The sequence below is a fragment of the Pygocentrus nattereri genome, chromosome 19 (assembly GCF_015220715.1).
Source record: "Pygocentrus nattereri isolate fPygNat1 chromosome 19, fPygNat1.pri, whole genome shotgun sequence".
In the NCBI taxonomy this organism is placed as follows: domain Eukaryota; kingdom Metazoa; phylum Chordata; class Actinopteri; order Characiformes; family Serrasalmidae; genus Pygocentrus; species Pygocentrus nattereri.
The window spans coordinates 1,659,989-1,682,488 of NC_051229.1; the positions used below are offsets into that span (position 1 = coordinate 1,659,989).

Below are 22,500 nucleotides of genomic sequence, written 5' to 3' on the forward strand. Positions count from 1 at the left end.
GACAGGAAAATTTGCCTGATTATTCGTCATAATTATACACATCTAAACCTATTAAAGCCCTTTTACTGAGGAAAACTACCACCTACTTAATTAATGATCTTCCCAATATTTAATAACAATAAACAACCATTTAACAATACCATGAACCTGTAGTCATTTTTAAGGGGATAGGAATGCAAATGCATTCAAATGCATTACATTATATGTACATATTGTTTTATTTCTCATGATTAGACGAATCAAGACGTCATATATAATAAGTCAGTTTTTATTAAATTAATAATCATTAAAATGTGAGCTTGTCGGTTCTCTGGGACTGCATGCGTAGGTAAGTGTGTTGCCTTAAATACGAGGCAGTGTCAACTTTTTATCTTTACTTAAATCGACAAAAGCATATCATACGACCAGGGACGCTCAGACGTTCGTCCCCGACTGAGGGAACCTCCATCAGACGCCCGTCCTGAGTGACTACGCAGAAACCGGCCCAGAGGGAACGGTGAAGGTTTGGGATTACTGAAAAAGCCTCTTGGGATCTCTGGATGTCACTGTGGCCGAACCAGTGGAAGCCACCTGACCTAAGGAACCCGGGGGGATCACAAGATCCTGTAGACCAAACATCCATTTCAGCAAACAGGAACAATCACACAAGCTCAGCTCAGCCCAAAATAGAAAGGCTGAAACCAGCGGGGGCTGGTAGATGAGGGTGGGGGGGGTGACGGGTGTGGGGGATTTTCATCGAGACGTTCAAGACGAGGGCGACTTTGATATGTTCCTTTCCGACTCAGAGAAAAGGCTCAGACAGATACCGAAAGCAGAAGCACTGCGGCACCACATCCTGTCGCACTGTTAGCAGCGTCTGCAGACCGCACGCCGTCCATCGCCTCGTCTCTGAGGCCGAAAACCTCACTTCTCACCTTTCTGCACCCATGCACAGCGACGAAGAGTGTGACCAGCCCCTCGCTGCACACAATTCACAGCTTTATCTGCATGCGTGCACAGAGAACACAGCGAAGGACCGGAACACCAGTAAGAGCAGGTGTTCTGCTCCAGTTGTGGGCGTTAGAGGAAAATTACATTCATAAGTTTCCGTCACCCTCCATACCCGAGTTAGCTGGACATCCAAGGCATGTGTGGTGTCTGAAGTTTGCTTCTTTATGTCAGACTGACGTCAGACTCAGGAAAACGTCCTTCACACGTCCTTTTTAAAGAAGGCCGAGAGGAAGACGTCGTGCTCTGAGACGCATAAGCTGGACGTCCGTCCCACCGCCGTCTTTTAAAGATCAGAGCATGAACTTCGTCTCCTCTGCAGACCAGTTTCTGCTCCGCCGTGTCGAACGGTATAAACTCTCACTGTGACGCGACGCACATGCAGAACGGACTGAAACTTTCCGATAGGGAATGTAATCGGATACAGGAGTTTACATGGATATTATTCTCCTATTTAACAGATTATTTACAGGATTACCCACCTCGATCAATCAGATAGAGGCTGTATTCCGAATGGCCTCAATCGGACTAGACTATTCCGATTGAGATGTTTACATGGACGTGTTCTATTCCGATTGAGCTATTAGTCGGATTATTAGCGGATTATTAGGCCTCTAACCGCTGCTGTATCACACACACCAAGGGGAGATTAAGATAATATTGGAATGAATTCTGGAAAGATCACTAATCGCAAACACTGACGATGGGAAAAAGCTACTTCCATGTTATAAAAACAGTCGTCAGGGTAAATCTGGAGAAACATCTGTCTGATAGCTGTGAGAAGAAGACCCAAAGCACATTCTACTAAATGTCCATGTCAGGTTTAAACTAGAGGCAATATGATGAAATTTTTTCCAGTATTGTGATACATTTTGGTATCATGTTCAACAATATACAATAACTTACAATATACAATAACTTCTCAGTGGATGTCGTCCGTACTTAAAAACACTGGTTATATGTATAAATTACATACAAAGCATAATTGGGACTGTTTTGTTGAGTTAAAGCATAAAAGCAATAAAAGTCACAGTATTTGACAGCAGTACTTAAAAATGGCACTATTTGTGCATCTCGACACTTTTTTTCAATCCTAATCCAATTTGTAGTTTTCAATTTGATTATTTAACTATCCTAATTTCTAAATTGATATATAATTGGATGTTTTCTCTTTTAAATGTATTGTTTAAATCATGTTTTATGTTTGTAAATGTTGTTTTTATTATGTTTTTCTATTTGTGCTTCCTTTACTTTTTATTAACCGACTGAATTTACTCATTTGTAAATCCCTCTGAATGACAGCAGTGTTTGAAAGGAGCTATATTAATAAACTCGCCTTGCCTAATGCTGCAAAATATTATATGCATTGTGTATCATGAAATGCCTTCAAGTATCGTGACATGATTTCTCTGCCATATTGCCCATCTCTAGTTTTAACCCAGGCTAGGTTGTGCCCTGCCGTTCACTACATAAACATAAATACACGTCACAAGATCATACGACACTCACATCTGGAGTTATGAGCCTGTGAAGAGGGGCTGAGATACACGTCATCTGCCTCTCACCGTGTGGAGCTGCTGGATTCGTGTGTCCGTCTACATTCTGTGTGAAACTGACCGACGGACACTCAGGAGATCACTAAGGACTGACCGTCACGCCGGACACCCTTCATCCTTCATTCAGCCCACATCAGAGACTCGTGTGAAACGGCGTCAGAGAGTTTCCAGCTGCTGAAGCTGCTGCAGCGGGTTTGGAAAGTAGTGATGAAAATAGGAGCGTTCAGATATGAAACAGATGAGGATCAGGTTCTATGAAGAACCTTTAGAGGAGCGTTTAAGAAGAGATGAGTGTGAGTGTGTGAGTGACAGTCTGTGTCTGTCTGTCTGCCCTGCGATGGACTGGCGACCTGTCCAGGGTGTATCTTGCCTTCCGCCCAATGACTGCTGGGATGGGCTCACGACCCTGACGGAGAAGCGGCTTAGAAAATGGATGGATGGATGGATGGATGGATGAAATCAGACCACAGAGGGTTAAAGTGCACAGTCACTATGCATGAATGTCTGATTGATTTCTAATATAATAACGTTAGTGTCAATAATGATCTGATACACTGGACTGGTGCTTCACTGCTGCTGATACATTAATCTTAAGCACCTACGCTGTGATGACTGAGAGACTTTTGGAGGTTTTTCTCCTCGTAAGATGGATCCGTCCCTCTGGAAGATGCTGGAAGAATCCCTGGAGACACTTCTTTCTTTTCATAAACATGCCCTCATTTCTCTCTCTCTCTCTCTCTCTCTCTCTCTCCCTCTAATACTGATTGAAGCTGAAGCTCTATTGTTTTTTTCCCGCTGCTCGGCCGGACTGAGAGCAGAAGGCCACTCTAATGAGGTCAACAGACCCTAATGAAGTGACAAACTCTTTCTGATTCGCCTGTACAGTTTTGCTTTTAGTTCTGTTGGGAGGAAAACGGGAAAACAGAGAACGAGAAGAAAAGGAGGCGGGGGGCATGCGGGGGGGCCCAACAGCAGGTCACGTAGGCTGCAATGGCCGTCTGCGACGTCACCGGCTTGTCTGTCACCATGCCAACAGAGAGTAAGAGGTAATAGGACCTAAAATTGGTCACGTCTTCAGCCTGGCGTATCGTCTGATGTCTCGCCGGCTTTGTTTCCATAAATTAGCCATAGACATGCGGTGACGGCGGTCTGTCACGGAGAGGTGTTAATGAACTATCAGACGCTGCCAGATCGGAGCGAAAGAGAGACAGGCGCTCTGTCGCTGAGTGCTGGCTTGAGGACGGTCCACATATCTGCACCCTTCGCTGATCAAATCCAAAAAAAAAAAAACGTTGGTTTTCCTCCCCAAATAGTCTCCGTATGGGTTCTCTGGTTTCAGAGGCACTGCAGACGTGCCGATTCATAGGTGCGGTGGTGCGCCGTATTGGGCAGCCTGCCATAAACTAACCCCCGTCCAGGCTCAGTATATCAGGGTTATACAGCACAGGTTGACAAGAGCAACCGTTACCAGTGCAGAATTATGGCCATTCTGTTTTATAGCCAACACGGCTGGCTCTGTGGCGTGGGAATGGGGCTCACTCTGTCTCCTCTCTAATACACTACTCTCAGATGGCTCTTCAAGGGTTCCTTAGTAAGGACAGCAGTTCTATATAGAACCATAGGCACTGAAAGAAACATTTGCATGCTTAAATGGTTCTTTGCATGGTGAAATTGATCCGTTGATGCTGCATATGGTCCTATATAGCAGGAGCTTCACATCATATCAACAGCAGAACCCTTCTGGGTGCTATACAGAACCCTTTTCAAAAAGGTTCTACGCAGAACCATACACAACACATTCACATGCTCCATCAACCATGGCACTGGGCCTGGTGAAACGGTCCATCAGCTAGCTCCTCTCTCCTTAGTACCACTTTCTACCTCGAGAGGCGGTAGTGAGTCACTGTGGAGTCGAGACACTCATCTGTCCAATATGAGAGGATGAAGAAGTAGCTAGTCCCAGAAAGAAACCACAAAGACAATAAGCAACATAAATAGAAGCAAAACAAGATTCAGCACCTTTCCACCGCTGGAGCTCTTGGCAAGTAAAGGGATGAAGTTTGATGCTAAACTTGCAACATTTCTTCTAGACTGGTAAGGAGGGGAAGAGGAAGGAGGGGGGGGCTGTGTGGAGTATGAACTCGACAGGTTGTGAAATCTTACTTACTGCTCCTTTAAGTCTTTTAATGACAAAGATGCAAGAGTTCCAGAGTTAGCATTACATCTGCAGTGCTGGCCTCCCCTACAAATGCACAGATATTGCGGGATTTGTAAAAGTAGACGAGCTTTAGGAAGGAATGCATAAATACATTTTTAAAATGCAATCCCATTTCCAAAAAAGTTGGGACGCTGTTTGATTTGATTTTTAAAAAGTACAAAGACAACAAATCAAATGTTGAAAAAGAAATTTGACCCTTTTTTGAAAAATATTTGCCCATTTTGAGTTTGATGCCAACAACACGTTCCATAAAAGTCGGGACGGGTCTGTTTCCCGCTGAGTCCATCAGCTCTTCTTCAACAGCTCGGTCAGTGTTTGGGAACTGAGGAGACGCTGCTGCAGCTCTGACAGTGAAATGCTTTCTGTTCTTGTTTGATTCAGGATTTCAGCTGATCGTCAGTTTCAGGGGCTCATTTGTCGTATTTTTAATGAGCCAAATGTTCTCAGTGGTGACCGGTCTGGACTGCAGGCAGGTCAGTTTAGCACCCGGACTCTTTTAATATGGAGCAGTGCTGCTGCAATACTTTTGTTGCCCCCGACCCAACTTCTCTGGAACGTGTTGTTGGGATGGGCATATATTTTAAAAAAAACAATAAAATTTCTTAGATTCAACATTTAATTTGTTGTCTTTGTACGATTGTCAATGAAATGCTGGGTTAAAATGATTTTCACATCATTGCGCATTGCGTATATAAATATATGTAACTTTATTACATATATTATATAATAAATATACATATTTATTATTCTCTGAACTATTGTAATAGGGACCACATTTTTTCAAATGTTTCCAGGTTATGGTGCGAGTCAGATGTTAATTTCTTCAAAGATAACCACATCTCAGCGGAGGCACCGTCCGACTTTGGCCCAGTATCAAGATGGATTTTACAGCTTTTAGCAAATCTGCGCTCGTTTAGTCCACGTTACCTTCCACAGTGCAAACTGCCGAAACTGGAAGCCTGAAAACCTCAAATCTACATCATCACAGAAGTGCTCCAAACTGCATCAAGCTGTTAAATAATATTAACGCTAATTGGTGGGACACAAGCTTCAGTGACTCAGACGCCAAAGACGTCTCAGCTGGTCTTCCACATTTGGGGTAAGAGGACAAATTACTCCTTTAAATGGTTACAAACCAGTACAGCTACAGATCTACAGCAGACATTCAGCATAATAACACAACAACATACACCCACCGGCTGCTTTATTAGGTTCAGTTCAGCTGCTTGTTAACACAAATAGCTGATCAGCCAATCACACGGCCGCAGCTCACTGCATTTAGGCATGTAGAGGTGGTCAAGACGACTTGCTGAAGTGCAGACCGAGCATCAGAACGGGGAAGAAAGGGGATTTAAGGGGCTTTGAACGTGGCGTGGTTGTTGGTGCCAGACGGGCTGGTCTGAGTATTTCAGAAACTGCTGATCTGCTGGGATTTTCACGCTCAACCATCTCTAGGGTTCACAGAGAACGGTCCGGAAAAGAGGAAATATCCAGTGAGCGGTCAGTTGAGTGGACGAAAATGCCTTGTTGATGTGAGAGGTCAGAGGAGAATGGGCAGACTGGTTCCAGATGATAGAAAGACAACAGGAACTCAAATAACCAACCAGAATCTCTGAGGAACGTTTCCAACACCTTGTTGAAAGTATTGCACGAAGAATTAAGACAGTTCTGAAGGTAAAAGGGGGTCCAGCCTTTTACTAGGTGTACCTAATAAAGTGGCCCGTGAGTGTATTAGTACAAGCATCTTCGCTGCTGTAGCTTCTTAGTCTGTATTTACCTACAAACCCTCCTGATGATTCTTGCCTTAGAAGGCTCTGAAAGGGGATCTTGTTTTGTTTAATCATGCCTCACTAGCTGGCACCGAGACACAGAAGCCATTAGCCTCGGGGCTTATGGGCCGCTCTCCTGTTGCTCTGATGGAGAAATGGCAGAGTGCTGCTATGGGCCGCTTTCCTGGACATGAATTAAGTCTAGTCCTGATCTAAACTGCAATGCCAATGATTATTCAATGTGTTCAGAATCCACTGTAGCTCAGATTTGGGCTGAAAGGTGAGGTCAGGGATTTTATATTTAACAGCCATCTCCAAAACGGTACCTTTACAGGAGAAGGCAGACGTGCTCTTCACCTTGAATGTAAGTCAACGTAAAGAGGTTCTATTCCAATTGAATTTGGGGGATTTCTATTGGTCCGTTCATCATTAAATGATGAAACACTATGACGAAAAAGCTGCCGCGTTCAGATGATGTACAAAATAAACCCTCCAAGAGAAACCAGCACAGACCAGCATGGCCTGGTCACCAGCACGTCCAGAACATCGCTGCTGTCGCAAGAATTTTCTCCATTTTTGGTGTTTTTGACATAATTTGAAAACGCATATTGTCGTGTGCATTGTGTGTAAATTTCATGAAGAACGGACCAAAATGACTTGGAAAAAATTCTGGTTCTATTGACTGAAAGTAAAGTACACTCCCCGGCCACTTTATTAGGTACAGTTAAGTGGCAACTTAAGTGTTAGTGGCTGTTTCTTCCCTTTAAATGATGTACGCAAATTTAACTTGTGCGCACTCATTGTTAAACAAAGCTGTGTTACTGCAGAGAGTATTTAAATAATGTTTTCAGATTCTTAACTCTAAATTTGGGACTGTAAACGTGTGTATTAATGAGGTCCTCTATCTTCTCTATCTTCAAGCAGATCAGCAGTTTCTGAAATACTCAGACCAGCCCGTCTGGCACCAACAACCACGGCACGTTCAAAGCCCCTTAAATCCCCTTTCTTCCCCGTTCTGATGCTCGGTCTGCACTTCAGCAAGTCGTCTTGACCACCTCTACACGCCTAAATGCAGTGAGCTGCAGCCGTGTGATTGGCTGATCAGCTATTTGTGTTAACAAGCCACTGAACCTAATAAAGTGGCCGGTGAGTGTTTGTTTTTTCTTTCTCCTGTAAAGTTACCATTTTGGAGATACGAGGTTTTCCTTTAACAGCAGTGATGTGTTGGCTTATGGATGCTGGTATGCGGGTCAACCAGTATGATCATGCTGGGTGATCAGCATATACCAGCACAGACCAGCACAGACCAGTATAGACCAGCACAGACCAGTATAGACCAGCACAAACCAGTATAGACCAGCATGGACTTTTTGCTCATCTGTGTTGTTTCTTTCAGCAGGGAAAATGAACAAAAATGCAGATACATGTTTTTTTTTTAAACAACGACAATATAAAAACACATATTTGGTGAAATTCTCACATTCAAGCAGCTGTAAATGAAGCGCATGCTGTATAATGTGCTCTGTATGGCAGCTGCAGGCTTAGCAAATGGGAGAAAAAATATTTTGATCATCAACGTCCAAAGAGCATGAAGAGTGCCCTATACCAGCTCAACGGGCCATTACTGAGCATTTTAGCTGACATACTGTAGCTAAGCAACTAATGTTGGCACTGGCTAGACAGATAACGTACGACATCCAGCTAGGAAAACTAGCCGCGGTGATCTGCTCTTGTTTGATCACTTCACTTCTGACAGTCATTTACGTTGTAAAGGTTCAGCGTCTAGGTGAGCTGGCTTAGTGCTTCGCTTAGTTTCAGCTACCTTCCATCCCAATGAATGGGCATGTCTTTAATCTGGGCGGGCAAAACTGGCCCTCAGTGTTTACATCTTCAGATACAATGTTCCATTCAGCCACCTCCTGGACTCGGGTCATAAAGGCTCAAGACAACGGCGCCACACAGATCCAAATTCGGCCGCACAATGAACAAAGGCCTTGAGGAAAAACACAGAAATGCGAGGGTGAACATCACCCAGGAGCTCAGAGCCTTCAGCCAAGGTGCCACTCGGCCAGATCTCTATCCGTAAGCTGCTGCGCAGCCTGACGCGCGGTTAGCGAAATAAACCAGGTAAACATAAAAAATAAGCCCTGTTAAATGAGGACTGGCGAGGACTGGCGAGGACAGGCGAGGACTGGCGAGGACTGGCGAGGACAGGCGAGGACAGGCGAGGACTGGCGAGGACAGGCGAGGACAGGCGAGGACAGGCGAGGACAGGCGAGGACCGCCTCGCCCGCCGCCGTTCCCACATCTTTAACGCCCTAAACTCTAAAGACCCTGTAGATCAGCCCACACTCGAATTCCTTACTCTCATATGTCTAAAGAAAGGACCGTTTAGAACATTAGTTTCATACGAAATACTGAATCATTCACAGCAGATACTGAATAATTAACAGAAAATACTGAATAATTCATAGTAGATAGTAAATAATTCACAGTAGATACTGAATAATTCATATTAGCTACAAAATTATTCATAGCAGATACTGAATAATTCATATTAGCTACTGAATAATTCATAGTAGATACTGAATAATTCATAGTAGATACTGAATAATTCATAGCAGATACTGAATAATTCATAGTAGATTCTGAATAATTCACAGTAGATACTGAATAATTCATAGTAGATACTGAATAATTCATAGTAGATACTGAATAATTCATAGTAGATTCTGAATAATTCATAGTAGATACTGAATAATTCATAGTAGATTCTGAATAATTCACAGTAGATAATGAATAATTCATAATAGATACTGAATAATTCATAGTAGATACTGAATAATTCATAGTAGATTCTGAATAATTCACAGTAAATACTGAATAATTCATAATAGATACTGAATAATTCATAGTAGATACTGAATAATTCATAGTAGATTCTGAATAATTCACAGTAGATACTGAATAATTCATAGTAGATACTGAATAATTCATAGTAGATACTGAATAATTCATATTAGCTACTGAATAATTCACAGTAGATAGTGAATAATTCATATTAGCTACTGAATAATTCACAGTAGATAGTGAATAATTCATATTAGCTACTGAATAATTCATAGTGGATACTGAATAATTCATCGGATGTACTTAATATGTCATAGTAGTTTCTGTATAATCCATTGTAGTAACTAAAACAATCATAGCAGACTATGAATGAATTAATAGCTAATAATTCATAGCAGACAATAAATGAACAAAACAAGTGAAGCCGAAAAAAAAACTACTTTCAAAACAGACAGTTCTTCAAGGGTTCTTTGTAAAGGCGACGGTTCTATTTATAAAGAACCATTTCATGCTTAAAATATACTTTGCCTGCTGACAGTGTTCTTGCGACTGATGGAGAATAAATTGGTTTTATGCAGCACCGAAAAGGTTCTCCTACTGATACGAGGTCAAACCTGTAGCAATAGCGGAACCCTTTTCCGTTCTCCACCACCCTCTTCGCCATGCAAGAACCATTTAGGCATGCAAATGGCTCTATGTTGACCTCACGGGTCTAAAGAAGAACCAGCTTTTCTAAGAGTGTTCTTGATAACGGTTCCCAGTCCGAGTCTTGGAGACCCTGCACTCTGTTAGTACCGAATTGGGCAAAGCAGAACATGCAGATGTGCAGAATTAAGGTTCTCCAGGTCCAGCACAGGGAACCACCGCTGCAGAACCAGAGCTGAGGCTCACTTCTTTAGCTGACCAGTAATGTGAGCTTACGCCTAACCAAATCATCCAGCCTCAAGCAGCGGTCAGATAAGATCCCTGATGGACTCTCTCATGTCCTGTCACTACGTTTGCCTTGGAGATCTGGTGCGAGGCTGAAGAGTCAAACTTCAGCCACTGACCAATGCAGTTAACTGACCACCATGTAGGACCAGGAGGGAGAACAGTGAAGACTTGTGGGGGTGAATCATCTCTTTAAGGGGCTTACCGTTAGTGGAGTGCAGGCTCTCTAAGCTCCAGTAATGTGACATGACCCCTCGAACCGCCTTCACAGACAGACCCAGCGTAGGGCTGCAGTCCAGATCTGAGCTGGAGGACGGGGACTGACCCGAAGTGCCCCCGGCCAGCGGGATGCTGCCCACCTCTCCAGCCCCGTGCTGCTGGGTCCGCATTCAGGCGAAGTCAGCCCGAAAGGAGAAGGGTGGCGCCTTTTCAGCAGGTGCTAACGTCTAATCGAGGCGCGTGAGGCGGCTGAGCGTGCACGTATAGGTGTGTTTGCGCGCGTGCGCGTGCGTGTCAGTCAGCCTCCAGCGCTTTGAGCGTCCGAGACCGCGCGCTAACGTCCCCGCGTCATTCTTCCTCCTAACCTCGCGCTCACTTTCGCTTAGAGACGCTCGCGCGGCCGAGAAAGCCCCAGACACACGATCAGCCTCACACGCACTCACACACTGTCACAGACTGGCATCACTGGGGCCCCTGCGAAGGGGACGGAGACACGGACGACTACAGCAGGCTCATTACAGAGACAGAGAGAGAGAGAGAGAGAGAGAGAGACAGGGAGAGAGAGAGAGACAGGGGAGAGAGAGAGAGAGAGAGAGAGAGAGGGAGAGAGAGAGAGACAGGGAGAGAGAGAGAGAGAGAGAGAGAGGGAGAGAGAGACAGGGAGAGAGAGAGAGAGAGAGAGAGAGAGAGAGAGAGAGAGAGAGAGAGAGAGAGACAGACAGGGGAGAGAGAGAGGGAGAGGGGGGGAGACAGAGAGAGAGACAGAGGAGAGAGAGAGAGAGAGAGGGGGAGACAGAGAGAGAGAGACAGAGGAGAGAGAGAGAGAGACAGAAAGAGAGAGAGAGACAGGGGAGAGAGAGAGAGACAGAAAGAGAGAGAGAGACAGGGGAGAGAGAGAGAGACAGAAAGGAGAGAGAGAGACAGAGGAGAGAGAGAGAGAGAGGGGGGGAGACAGAGAGAGAGACAGAGGAGAGAGAGAGAGAGAGAGAGAGACAGGGAGAGAGAGAGAGACAGGGGAGAGAGAGAGAGAGAGAGAGAGAGAGAGAGGGAGAGAGAGAGACAGGGAGAGAGAGAGAGAGAGAGAGAGAGGGAGAGAGAGACAGGGAGAGAGAGAGAGAGAGAGAGAGAGAGACAGACAGGGGAGAGAGAGAGGGAGAGGGGGGGGGACAGAGAGAGAGACAGAGGAGAGAGAGAGAGAGGGGGGGAGACAGAGAGAGAGAGACAGAGGAGAGAGAGAGAGAGACAGAAAGAGAGAGAGAGACAGGGGAGAGAGAGAGACAGAAAGAGAGAGAGAGACAGGGGAGAGAGAGAGAGACAGAAAGGAGAGAGAGAGACAGAGGAGAGAGAGAGAGAGAGGGGGGGGAGACAGAGAGAGAGACAGAGGAGAGAGAGAGAGAGACAGAAAGAGAGAGAGAGACAGAAAGAGAGAGAGAGACAGAAAGGAGAGAGAGAGAGAGAGAGGGGGGGGGGGACAGAGAGAGACGGGGAGAGAGAGAGAGAGAGAGAGAGACAGACAGGGGAGAGAAAGAGGGAGAGGGGGGGAGACAGAGAGAGAGACAGAGGAGAGAGAGAGAGAGAGAGAGAGAGAGAGAGAGAGAGGGGGGGGGGGGGGGAGACAGAGAGAGAGACAGAGGAGAGAGAGAGAGAGACAGAAAGAGAGAGAGAGACAGGGGAGAGAGAGAGAGACAGGGGGGAGAGAGGGAGGGGGGGGAGACAGAGAGAGAGACAGAGGAGAGAGAGAGAGAGAGAGACAGAGAGAGGGGGGGGGCAGGGGGAGAGAGAGAGACAGAAAGAGAGAGGGGGGGGCAGAGAGAGAGAGAGAGAGGGGGGGGAGACAGGGGGAGAGAGAGAGAGACAGGGGAGAGAGAGAGAGACAGGGGAGAGAGAGAGAGGGAGAGAGAGAGGGAGGGGGGGTCAGGGGGAGAGAGAGACAGAAAGAGAGAGAGAGACAGGGGAGAGAGAGAGAGGGAGAGAGAGAGACAGAAAGAGAGAGAGAGACAGGGGAGAGAGAGAGAGGGAGAGAGAGAGGGGGGAGAGAGAGACAGAAAGCGAGAGAGAGACAGGGGAGAGAGAGAGAGAAACAGAGAGAGAGAGAGAGACAGGGGAGAGAGAGAGAGGGAGAGGGGGCAGAGAGAGAGAGAGACAGGGGAGAGAGAGAGAAACAGAGAGAGAGAGAGAGACAGGGGGAGCGGGAGAGGGGGCAGAGAGAGAGAGAGACAGGGGAGAGAGAGAGAAACAGAGAGAGAGAGAGACAGGGGGAGAGAGAGAGAGAGAGAGGGAGAGGGGGGGCAGCGGGAGAGAGAGAGGGAGAGGGGGGCAGGGAGAGAGAGAGACAGAAAGAGAGAGAGAGACAGGGGAGAGAGAGAGAGACAGGGGAGAGAGAGAGAGAGACAGAAAGAGAGAGAGAGACAGGGGAGAGAGAGAGAGAGACAGAAAGAGAGAGAGAGAGAGAAACAGAGAAAGAGAGAGAGACAGGGGAGAGAGAGAGAGAGAGAGGGAGAGGGGGGGCAGGGGGAGAGAGAGACAGAAAGAGAGAGAGAGACAGGGGAGAGAGAGAGAGAGGGAGAGGGGGGGCAGAGAGAGAGACGGGGAGAGAGAGAGAGAGAGAGAGAGAGAGAGAGAGAGAGAGGGAGAGGGGGGAGCAGGGGGAGAGAGAGACAGAAAGAGAGAGAGACAGGGGAGAGAGAGAGAGGGAGAGAGAGAGGGAGAGGGGGGAGCAGGGGGAGAGAGAGACAGAAAGAGAGAGAGACAGGGGGGAGAGAGAGACAGAAAGAGAGAGAGACAGGGGAGAGAGAGAGACAGAGAGAAGGAAAGGAAAAACACTGGGACTGCACTATACGTCTTTCTGTTATATTGTTCTTTGCAACACTGTGAATGAGCCCATTAACCAACCACATTCTCTTAAAAAAGATGGTTCTTCAAGGGTTCTTTAGTAAAGACAGAGGTTTTGTATGGAACCATGAGCACTGAAAGAACCATGCTTGTTCTATATAGTACCAAAAGGGGTTCTTCTAGCCTGACACACGATCGCACACAACACGTTCTCCAACAACCTGAAGAAACATTCCACCATGCAAAGAACCACTTAAGCATGGAAATGGTTCTGTGGGTGTTCATGGTTCTATATAGACCTCGTGTCCGTACTAAAGAACCCCTGAAGAACCATCTTTTTTTCCTACCGTGTTCTAAAAACTTCATCCAATTCGATTTCAGTATTTAATAACCCAATGCTTTAAAAGTGAAGGCAACTTAAGTGTTAGTGGCTGTTTCTTCCCTTTAAACGACGTACGCAAATTTAACTTGTGCGCACTCATTGTTAAACAAAGCTGTGTTACTGCAGAGAGTATTTAAATAATGTTTTCAGATTTTTAACTCTAAATTTGGGACTGTAAACGTGTGTATTAATGAGGTCCTCTATCTTCTGTTCTCCTCCTGAGTGTGAGCTTATTTTACAGTTATGAAATATTAATAAAGTAATTAGGTCGTTTTGTAAAATGACTCAGAATCTTTAGGGAGAGAATCGCCAAGCAGAACTGATTATTTGGTCTCACTTTATTTGGATAGTCCACTATACACTCCCCGGCTTTATCCACTTTATTAGGTACCCCTTGTTAGTAAAAGGCTGGACCCCCTTTCGCCTTCAGAACTGCCTTAATTCTTCATGTCAGACTTTCAACAAGGTGTTGGAAACGTTCCTCAGAGATTCTGGTTGGTTATTTGAGTTCCTGCTGCCTTTCTATCATCTGGAACCAGTCTGCCCATTCTCCTCTGACCTCTCACATCAACAAGGCATTTTCGTCCACACAACTGACCGCTCACTGGATATTTCCTCTTTTTCGGACCGTTCTCTGTAAACCCTAGAGATGGTTGAGCGTGAAAATCCCAGCAGATCAGCAGCTTCTGAAATACTCAGACCAGCCCGTCTGGCACCAACAACCACGCCACGTTCAAAGCCCCTTAAATCCCCTTTCTTCCCCGTTCTGATGCTCGGTCTGCACTTCAGCAAGTCGTCTTGACCACCTCTACAGGTCTGAATGCAGTGAGCTGCGGCCGTGTGATTGGCTGATTAGCTATTTGTGTTAACAAGCCACTGAACGGGTACCTAATAAAGTGGCAAGAGAGTGTAGTCCCCTATAGATTATCTACAGACCAAAAACAATTTACCTCAAAATCTTTAAACGAAATTCTGATTTTCATGTTGTCTCCTGACACAATTCTGATCTTGGTTCTGTTTTTCTAAAATGAATGCGCTCATCTTAGATCACTACAAACATTAAAAATGTACAAACTCCTGTTTCCCCCAATCACTGAGGACTCACTGCTAAAAACCCTCAGCCTGGCGCTGAAAAAGCCCCCCTTCTGCATTCCCTCAGAGTCCCCCCGTTCTCCACCCCCTCCACTGCTACAGCCAGGCTGTTAGTAAACCCAAAGGCAGCGCCTACTGAGTGCAGCAGCAATGTCGAGAGTTGTGAACGCCTTCTAAGAATTTAACCCGTAACTGGCGAGGGGCTGCACAAAACACCCAGAGCCAAAATATACACAGATCTACAGCACCTACTAAACCGCAGCATCAGTAACTTAAAGGGCAACATTTTACTTGAACCCTCTGTGGTCTGAGGGCATTTTCTCGATTTGTTCTTCTCTTCTTAAACGCTCCTCTAAAGGTTCTTCATAGAACCTGATCCTCAGGTGTTTCATGTCTGAATGCTCCGTTATCTTCATCACTACTTTCCAAACCCGCTGTAGCAGCTTCAGCAGCTGGAAACTCTCTGACGCCGTTTCACACGAGTCTCCGATGTGGACGGAATGAAGAATGAAGGGTTTCCGGCGTGACGGTCAGTCCTTAGTGATCTCCTGAGTGTCCGTCGGTCAGTTTCACACATAATGTAGATGGACACATGAATCCAGCAGCTCCACACGGTGAGAGGCCGATGACGTGGATCTCAGCCCCTCTTCATAGGCTCATAACTCCGGATGTGAGTCTCGTACGATCTCATGATGAGATGGAATGGAAAGGGCGGCTCTACGGATTCAGGAAGGGTTTGAACTGGATTTCTGAGGTATAGAGACAGAGATTTAGACACACGGGCTAGTTTGTAGACCCCATAGGATCTACAAACCCCAGTCCACTGTAAAGGCTTTGCAGATGCTTACATTCACTGATGTAGTGGTGGAGTGTTAAATATCCAGCAAACGGCAACCTGTGACCACTGATGAAGGACTAGAGGATGACCAACACAAGCTGTACAGCATCTACAAGGTGGACCGACAAGGTAGGAGTGTCTAATAGAGTGGACACTCGTACCAGCACAACACAGTAACACACCACCACCACGTCAGTGTTACCGCAGTGCAGAGAATGATCCACCACCCAAATAGTACCTGCTCTGGGAGGGTCCATGGGGGTCCTGACCACTGAAGAACAGGGTAACAGAGTATCAGAGAAACAGATGGACTACAGTCTGTAACTGTAGAACTACAGAGTGCACCTACACAATATTTCCAAAAGTATTTAGTCACCCATCCAGATCATTGAATCCAGGTGTTCCAATCACTTCCATGGCCACAGGTGTATAAAGCCGAGCCCCTCGGCCTGCAGACTGCTTCTACAGACATTAGTGAAAGAATGGGTCGCTCTCAGGAGCTCAGAGAATTCCAGCGTGGTACCGTGATCGGACGCCACCTGTGCAGCAAGTCCAGTCGTGAAATTTCCTCACTACTAAATATTCCACAGTCCACTGTCAGTGGGATTATAACAAAGTGGAAGCGATTGGGAACGACAGCAGCTCAGCCACGAAGTGGTCGGCCACGTAAAATGACAGAGCGGTCAGCGGATGCTGAGGGGCATAGTGAGCAAAGGTCACCGACTTTCTGCAGAGTCAATCACTACAGACCTCCAAACTACATGTGGCCTTCAGATCAGCTCAAGAACAGCGTAGAGAGCTTCATGGAATGGGTTTCCATGGCCGAGCAGCTGCATCCAAGCCTTACATCACCAAGCGCAGTGCAAAGCGTGGAATGCAGTGGAGTAAAGCGCCGCCACTGGACTCTAGAGCAGTGGAGACGTGTTCTCTGGAGTGACCAGTCACGCTTCTCCATCTGGGAAACCGATGGACGAGTCTGGGTTTGGTGACTTCCAGGAGAACTGACCTCAACCCCATAGAACACCTTTGGGATGAATTAGAGCGGAGACTGTGAGCCAGACCTTCTCGTCCAACATCAGCGTCTGACCTCACAAATGCGCTTCTGGACGAACAGTCAAAAATTCCCATAAACACTCCTAATCCTTGTGGAAAGCCTTCCCAGAAGAGCTGAAGCTGTTATAGCTGCAAAGTGTGGACTGACATCATATTAAACCCTATGGATTAAGAATCGAATGTTGCTCAAGTTCATATGAGTGTGAAGCCAGACAACCGAATACTTTTGGAAATAAAGTGTATATAGGAAGTATATATATATATATATATATATATATATATATATATATATATATATATATATATATATATATATATATGCGTGTGTGTGTGTGTGTGTGTGTGTGTGTGTGTGTGTGTGTATACACAAATGTGTGTCAAAATACACTCACACCATTCATCATTTGCCATCCTGCATCTGGTATAAAACAAGCTATAACTGATATATTTATTGTTACACATGGTGCTAAATTACAGACAGGTCTATTCTGTTTATTGAACATGGCGTTTAATATGCCTTAATGTTCGCAGTTCCTTCCTCCTAATTAGAGCTCCTTAATGAGCAGCTCGTTGCTACGTCAGAGTAACGAGCTCCGCCCACTCGCTGCTCAGCCGGCAGTTCACCCAACACCATTCGCCAGACGTGTCTGATCTTCAGAGTCGGACCAAATCAGACTGAGCTGTAAAACTGAGCCAATATCAGGTTCAGCTCAGTTTGGTCAGTTTGTCCAGATCAGTATTAATGTTGTTTTGTTCCAGCCGGTCTGTGAAGCTTCTTACAGCCCGTTTAGTTTGGCGAATGGTGTTGGGTTCATTTCTGGCTGATTCCAGGTTGTTCAGCTGTTCTTCTGTCACAGCTGCCGACTGAAAAGCTGCTCAGTGGAGACGACAGTTTGGGAATTTAGCGTCGTCTCGTCTTCAGAGTCGGACCAAATCGGCTGTCGGTCAGATGTGGTCTTAACAGCGTCCGTCTTCTGTTTGTGGCAAAGTAAGAAGTGAGAACGTTCAGATGGCTCGAGCGTCTCCTACAGCTGTCAGAGTCGTTGCTTAGCAACGGCGTCTCAGTGGAGTGATGGTGTTTGTGAATAAACCTGTGATGTTCTGGTGAAATAACAGCACCGTTAGAACGTCTCTCAACCAATCAGCTCGCACGGCCGGAACTCACTGTTGTGTAATAGAAGTTATGTACTAATGTGACATGCAGTGACAAGACAGTGCAGCCCAACAGGGTAAGGAACCGTCATTCAACTGGCCTGAATGTTGCGCACTGGCATCCTAACAGTCTGAGGAGGTTTATTCATACTAGCTGTTCATCTGAGAGAATCCAGAGAACAGGGAAACAGGCCCGAATGAAAAGAGAGCATTCCTCACATTCCTGTAGGTGGCTGGCTGACGTTCAGCTGAAGAAGATCAGAAACACTTCACCGCTCCAAGATTACAGAAACAACCAGCCTCTAAAAATGAATCACCACCTAGAGTGACACACTGAAAGCAACGTGGGTGCAGGACACAAACACAACAGCGCTTCACGCTGTAAAATGAGTTACTGGGTTAAAGTAAATAACAGTTGAGGATGCAGTGAATTCCATCTGTCTTCGGTTTTAACCCATTAACCCCTAAACATTCCAGGATCACTACAAACTAAGGCTTATTCATTAAATACAGGGACTTCGCAACGCAACACCATGGAGCTTTTCTTAGGTTATAGAAGTGTGTAACAAAACTTGGGCTTGAAAGTTTTTACCTTAACTTTACCGTCCCTCAGACACAAAGGAAGGTTCTTCGAGGGTTCCTCAGTAAAGACGATGGACCTCATTCTCCAACCGTTCCTCCAACCATTCACCAGTGTTTTCTCATGTGGGATTTGTTCTTAGATAAGAACAGAATCTCACGAAGGTGAGAACCGTTCTGCGCTTTAGGAACACGTCATGAGTGTGACGTAGACTTTTTCTTAGGACCTTTATCAAGAACACATTTAAGAACAGACTCACGGACATATTGGAGAACGAGGCCCAACGTTTTTGTTTGTTTGGTTTTTTTTTTTTTATGGAACCATTTTCATGCCATTTGCATGGTTAAATGGTTCTCTGCATGGTGAAATGGTTCCTCAGATTGGTGGAGAATGTGTTGTTTATGGTTCTGTAGTGTTCCAAACAGGGGCTTTTTTTCTTGAAGACCATAAAATGTCTCAATTTCAGCTTTTGATGTGTGACTTTCAGTCACTAAATCCTGTTATATTTACATTTTGCACAGTGTAAAAGCTTTTTTTGGATACAGGGTTGTAAAAATGTGCAAAGATAATATTATAATCTATAATCAATTACAAATATCCACCCAATCAACTGAGGAGGCTTTTATGGTTGTAGGCATGGGGCCAGGTGATGACTTCCTAAATTCAACAGCCATGTCCTGTGTTTTCATAACATCCAGATGAAGAAACGACTGGCTGCACCATGAGCACTGTCCTGCCCCCTAAAAGACTGGCCATCGCTGTGTCGTCCAGTCTTTTTCACATGCCCGTTTTCATGACCCCTCTGACCTCACTTGTATACATCGTATAATAGAAAGACAGACAGCAGCTCAGAGCATAAAAGGTAGAAGTGTAGGAGAATCACTGACTCTCACACACCACATCCTACTAGTTCAAAAGTCCAGCCAACTGTTTTCAAATCAAGATTAAACTAATCTCGACTAGACTTAACAGCACACTTAACGCAGGTAAACTAGATTTGAAGGGGATCTACTACTCTTTTCCGTTTGTTCCCTGTCGTCCAGGGTCGCATCCCAAATGTTAAGAAGTGCCATTTTGTCCTGTCAACAGAAATCGAACCACCTTGGGAGTCACAACATTCTACGCCCATTTTATTAAAGCAGTGTTTTACCACTCAGACTTACTATATAGCTCAGCTATAGCCGCTTTTCTCGCATCTCTGGCAGGAAACTTTACCGCAAAGGTAGAACAGTTTCTTGTAAAATGTCTCTCAACGTTTACATTTTTACGAGAAGTCGCTTCGCCAGCTTCTTGTTTTAAATGATGCCAGAATGTAACGTCAAAGGAGGATTATTTTATTTTCACCCGCAAATCTAATTCTGCTGTGGAGCCGCAACAGGGCAGTAAAATGTAGGACCAACTCCTTATTAATGCCTATGGATTTAGAATGGGATTCATAAAAGCTCCTGTAGGTTTCAAGTTTTACATGCAAAGATTTTTGCCAATCCGATTGAACACATTCCGATTCCAGATTCAGGCTGAGGTGTTTATTCTCACTCTACTCAACACTCTGATGGAAAACCTTCGTTTACATGCTCACTACAAGTAATCAGATCCAAAATTACACACATTAAGAGTAGATGTTACCATGACAACCAGCATCCCATGAGTCCAGTCAGAGTGAGATGAGCAGCAGTGAGCAGTGATTGTGTTTTTAACTGCTTTAAAATGACGTCAGACTCAGGAAAACGTCCTTCACACGTCCTTATTAAAGAAGGCCGAGAGGAAGACGTCGTGCTCTGAGACGCATAAGCTGGACGTCCGTCCCGCCACCGTCTTTTAAAGATCAGAGCATGAACTTCGTCTCCTCTGCAGACCAGTTTCTGCTCCGCCGTGTCGAACGGTATAAACTCTCACTGTGACGCGACGCTCATGCAGAACGGACTGAAACTTTCCGATAGGGAATGTAATCGGATACAGGCGTTTACACGGATATTATTCTTCTATTTAACAGGTTATTTACAGGATTACCCACCTGGATCAATCAGATAGAGGCTGTATTCTGAATGAGGTGTTTACATGGACGTGTTCTATTTCCGATTGAGCTATTTGTTGGATTATTAACAGATTATTAGGCTGCATGTAAACGTGGCTACTGCAAAGCAAACTCTCAGTATAGTGCTGTGGTCAGCAGACCTGTAAGTGAAAACCTATTGTAGATTATGACCTTATCAAGTCTGTGATGAATGAACAGACACTGCACAAACTAACTAGTCCTGACTCAATGTTTAAGTTTAGGCTGTCCAGTAGAACAGCGCTTTTACACATGTAAGGCCATTTGGGAGCAGATGAAATCCAGTTTGTACAAATATATGAAGCGGTCACTCACCGATAGGCGATTTCTCCACAGGCGGAACAAGACACGTGTCTGCAGAGAGCAGCATGTGTGCATCAGTGGCTTTGGTGGACTGCTCTGGTACCCACAATGCAGGCTGACTATATTCCAGCCTTGGATTAGCATAGCCATGTCAAAGGAAAAGGTTGTAGCGTGGGGTGAGAACAGGGTCGGGGGGTGGTGGGGGGGGGGGGGTCGGGGGGGTTCAGAAACAGGCAGAATGGAGTTTTTGTGTCTAATGTTGGTGTTTCCACAAAAGACTCTCTATTACATTAGATATGCATGAATGAAGAATGGATAAAGGTCAGTGTCATTAACTGCAGGTCAATGCATAGAAACAACACTGACCAGCACAGTTTATCTCTGCTGGAGTCTGGAGTGTTTGGACTTACTGTATTTATATGTTTTGGCTTCTTATTTGCAATGACAATCTGTACAATGTGGATTTCAATACTGCAGATTAGACGGTGAACGGTGTTGCAGGCGTTTCATTCAATGTTCAAATACTTTGGTTACTATGGTGAGGAAGCCGTGCCAGATTGAGATGCAGTCACAACAGTGGAAGACGAATGCAATGCACTCATGGCACTGCTGTTCCATAGTGAGATGCAGAACCAGGAAAATGAAAACAAAGCCTTTATTACACGGATTTATCATCAATTTATCTCTTAATTGAAAGAGTAAATGGGGATTTGAATATAAAAAAAAATGAAATGCTGAATTTGTGTCTGAATTGAATGCAATTCTCTTTAAATGTAATAAAGGCACAGCTATACTGCTTTCAACTGGGCACTTAAAACAACATTAAATCTGAGTAATGGATCTACTGGATTTACTTTCATCATGTTCCTGTTTAAGTGCAGTCTCACGTCCACTGAATATCACTGTTTTGCTTGCACTTCAACGAAGCAAACACATGTGAAGTGCAAACAAGAAGTAGAAACAGTGTAGTGGGGGTTTCGCTTTTCATTTTGGCACGTCACCTGTGGAAAAGTGAGCGTTCGTTTCACTGTGTTCTCCGTTCTGACTGTGAAATATTTGTAATCATTTTTGGAGCATGAAACCTTTTCCTGCTGGTACAGCTCATTTAGTGTGATTCGAGTTAAAAAAGGGTCAGTAAAGGGTCAGTTTGACCCAAAACCGAAGAGATGTTTGGTTTGTTTTAATCAACATAACGACACTAAATAAATAAAAATGCCAAAAAATATTTTTAATGAAAAATAATTCAAGTATTATGAGTAAACCATGATCTGTAAGAGGTGAAGAAATGGATTACACTAAATATAGAATAAAATGATATTAATTCAGCTAAAGATCATCTTCATGGAGAAGTGAAAGCGGTTAAACACGCGTCAGTACAAAAAGGCTCTATATAGAACCACATGCAACCCATTCTCCACCAATCTGAAGAACAAGTTCAGCAAATTGTTCTTTGAGTGTTCATGGTTCTATACAGAACCGCTGTCTTTACTGAAGACCCATTGAAGAACCACCTTTTTAAGAGTGTACAGCTTTCTCAGGCATTTTAGTGTTTTCTATATTCCTGTCATCACACACACATTTTAAAGGTGCAGTGTGTAAGATGTAGAGCTCCCTCACCCCTCCCTTTCCAAGTGTGCAGTAGAACCTATGGTGGCCAGCAGGTTTTCTGCCATCTCCTGTGCCGAT

The 22,500-nt window shown here is 45.0% G+C and overlaps 1 protein-coding gene across 5 annotated transcripts in view; it reads right to left on the reverse strand.

The window, feature by feature from the left end:
• Nucleotides 1–22,500, reverse strand: part of arhgef4 (Rho guanine nucleotide exchange factor (GEF) 4) — a 186,570-nt gene that overhangs the window by 56,243 nt on the left and 107,827 nt on the right. Inside the window, exon 1 of one of the 5 annotated variants that reach the window (XM_037547698.1) lies at nucleotides 10,516–10,976. The exons of 3 other annotated variants lie outside the window; for them this stretch is intronic. In XM_037547698.1, coding sequence (XP_037403595.1) covers nucleotides 10,516–10,699 — 184 coding nt within the window. In that variant the 5' untranslated portion in view covers nucleotides 10,700–10,976. Of the gene's footprint in view, nucleotides 1–10,515; nucleotides 10,978–22,500 lie in introns of those variants that run through there. One more of the 5 variants, XM_037547697.1, reaches the window with a different exon arrangement.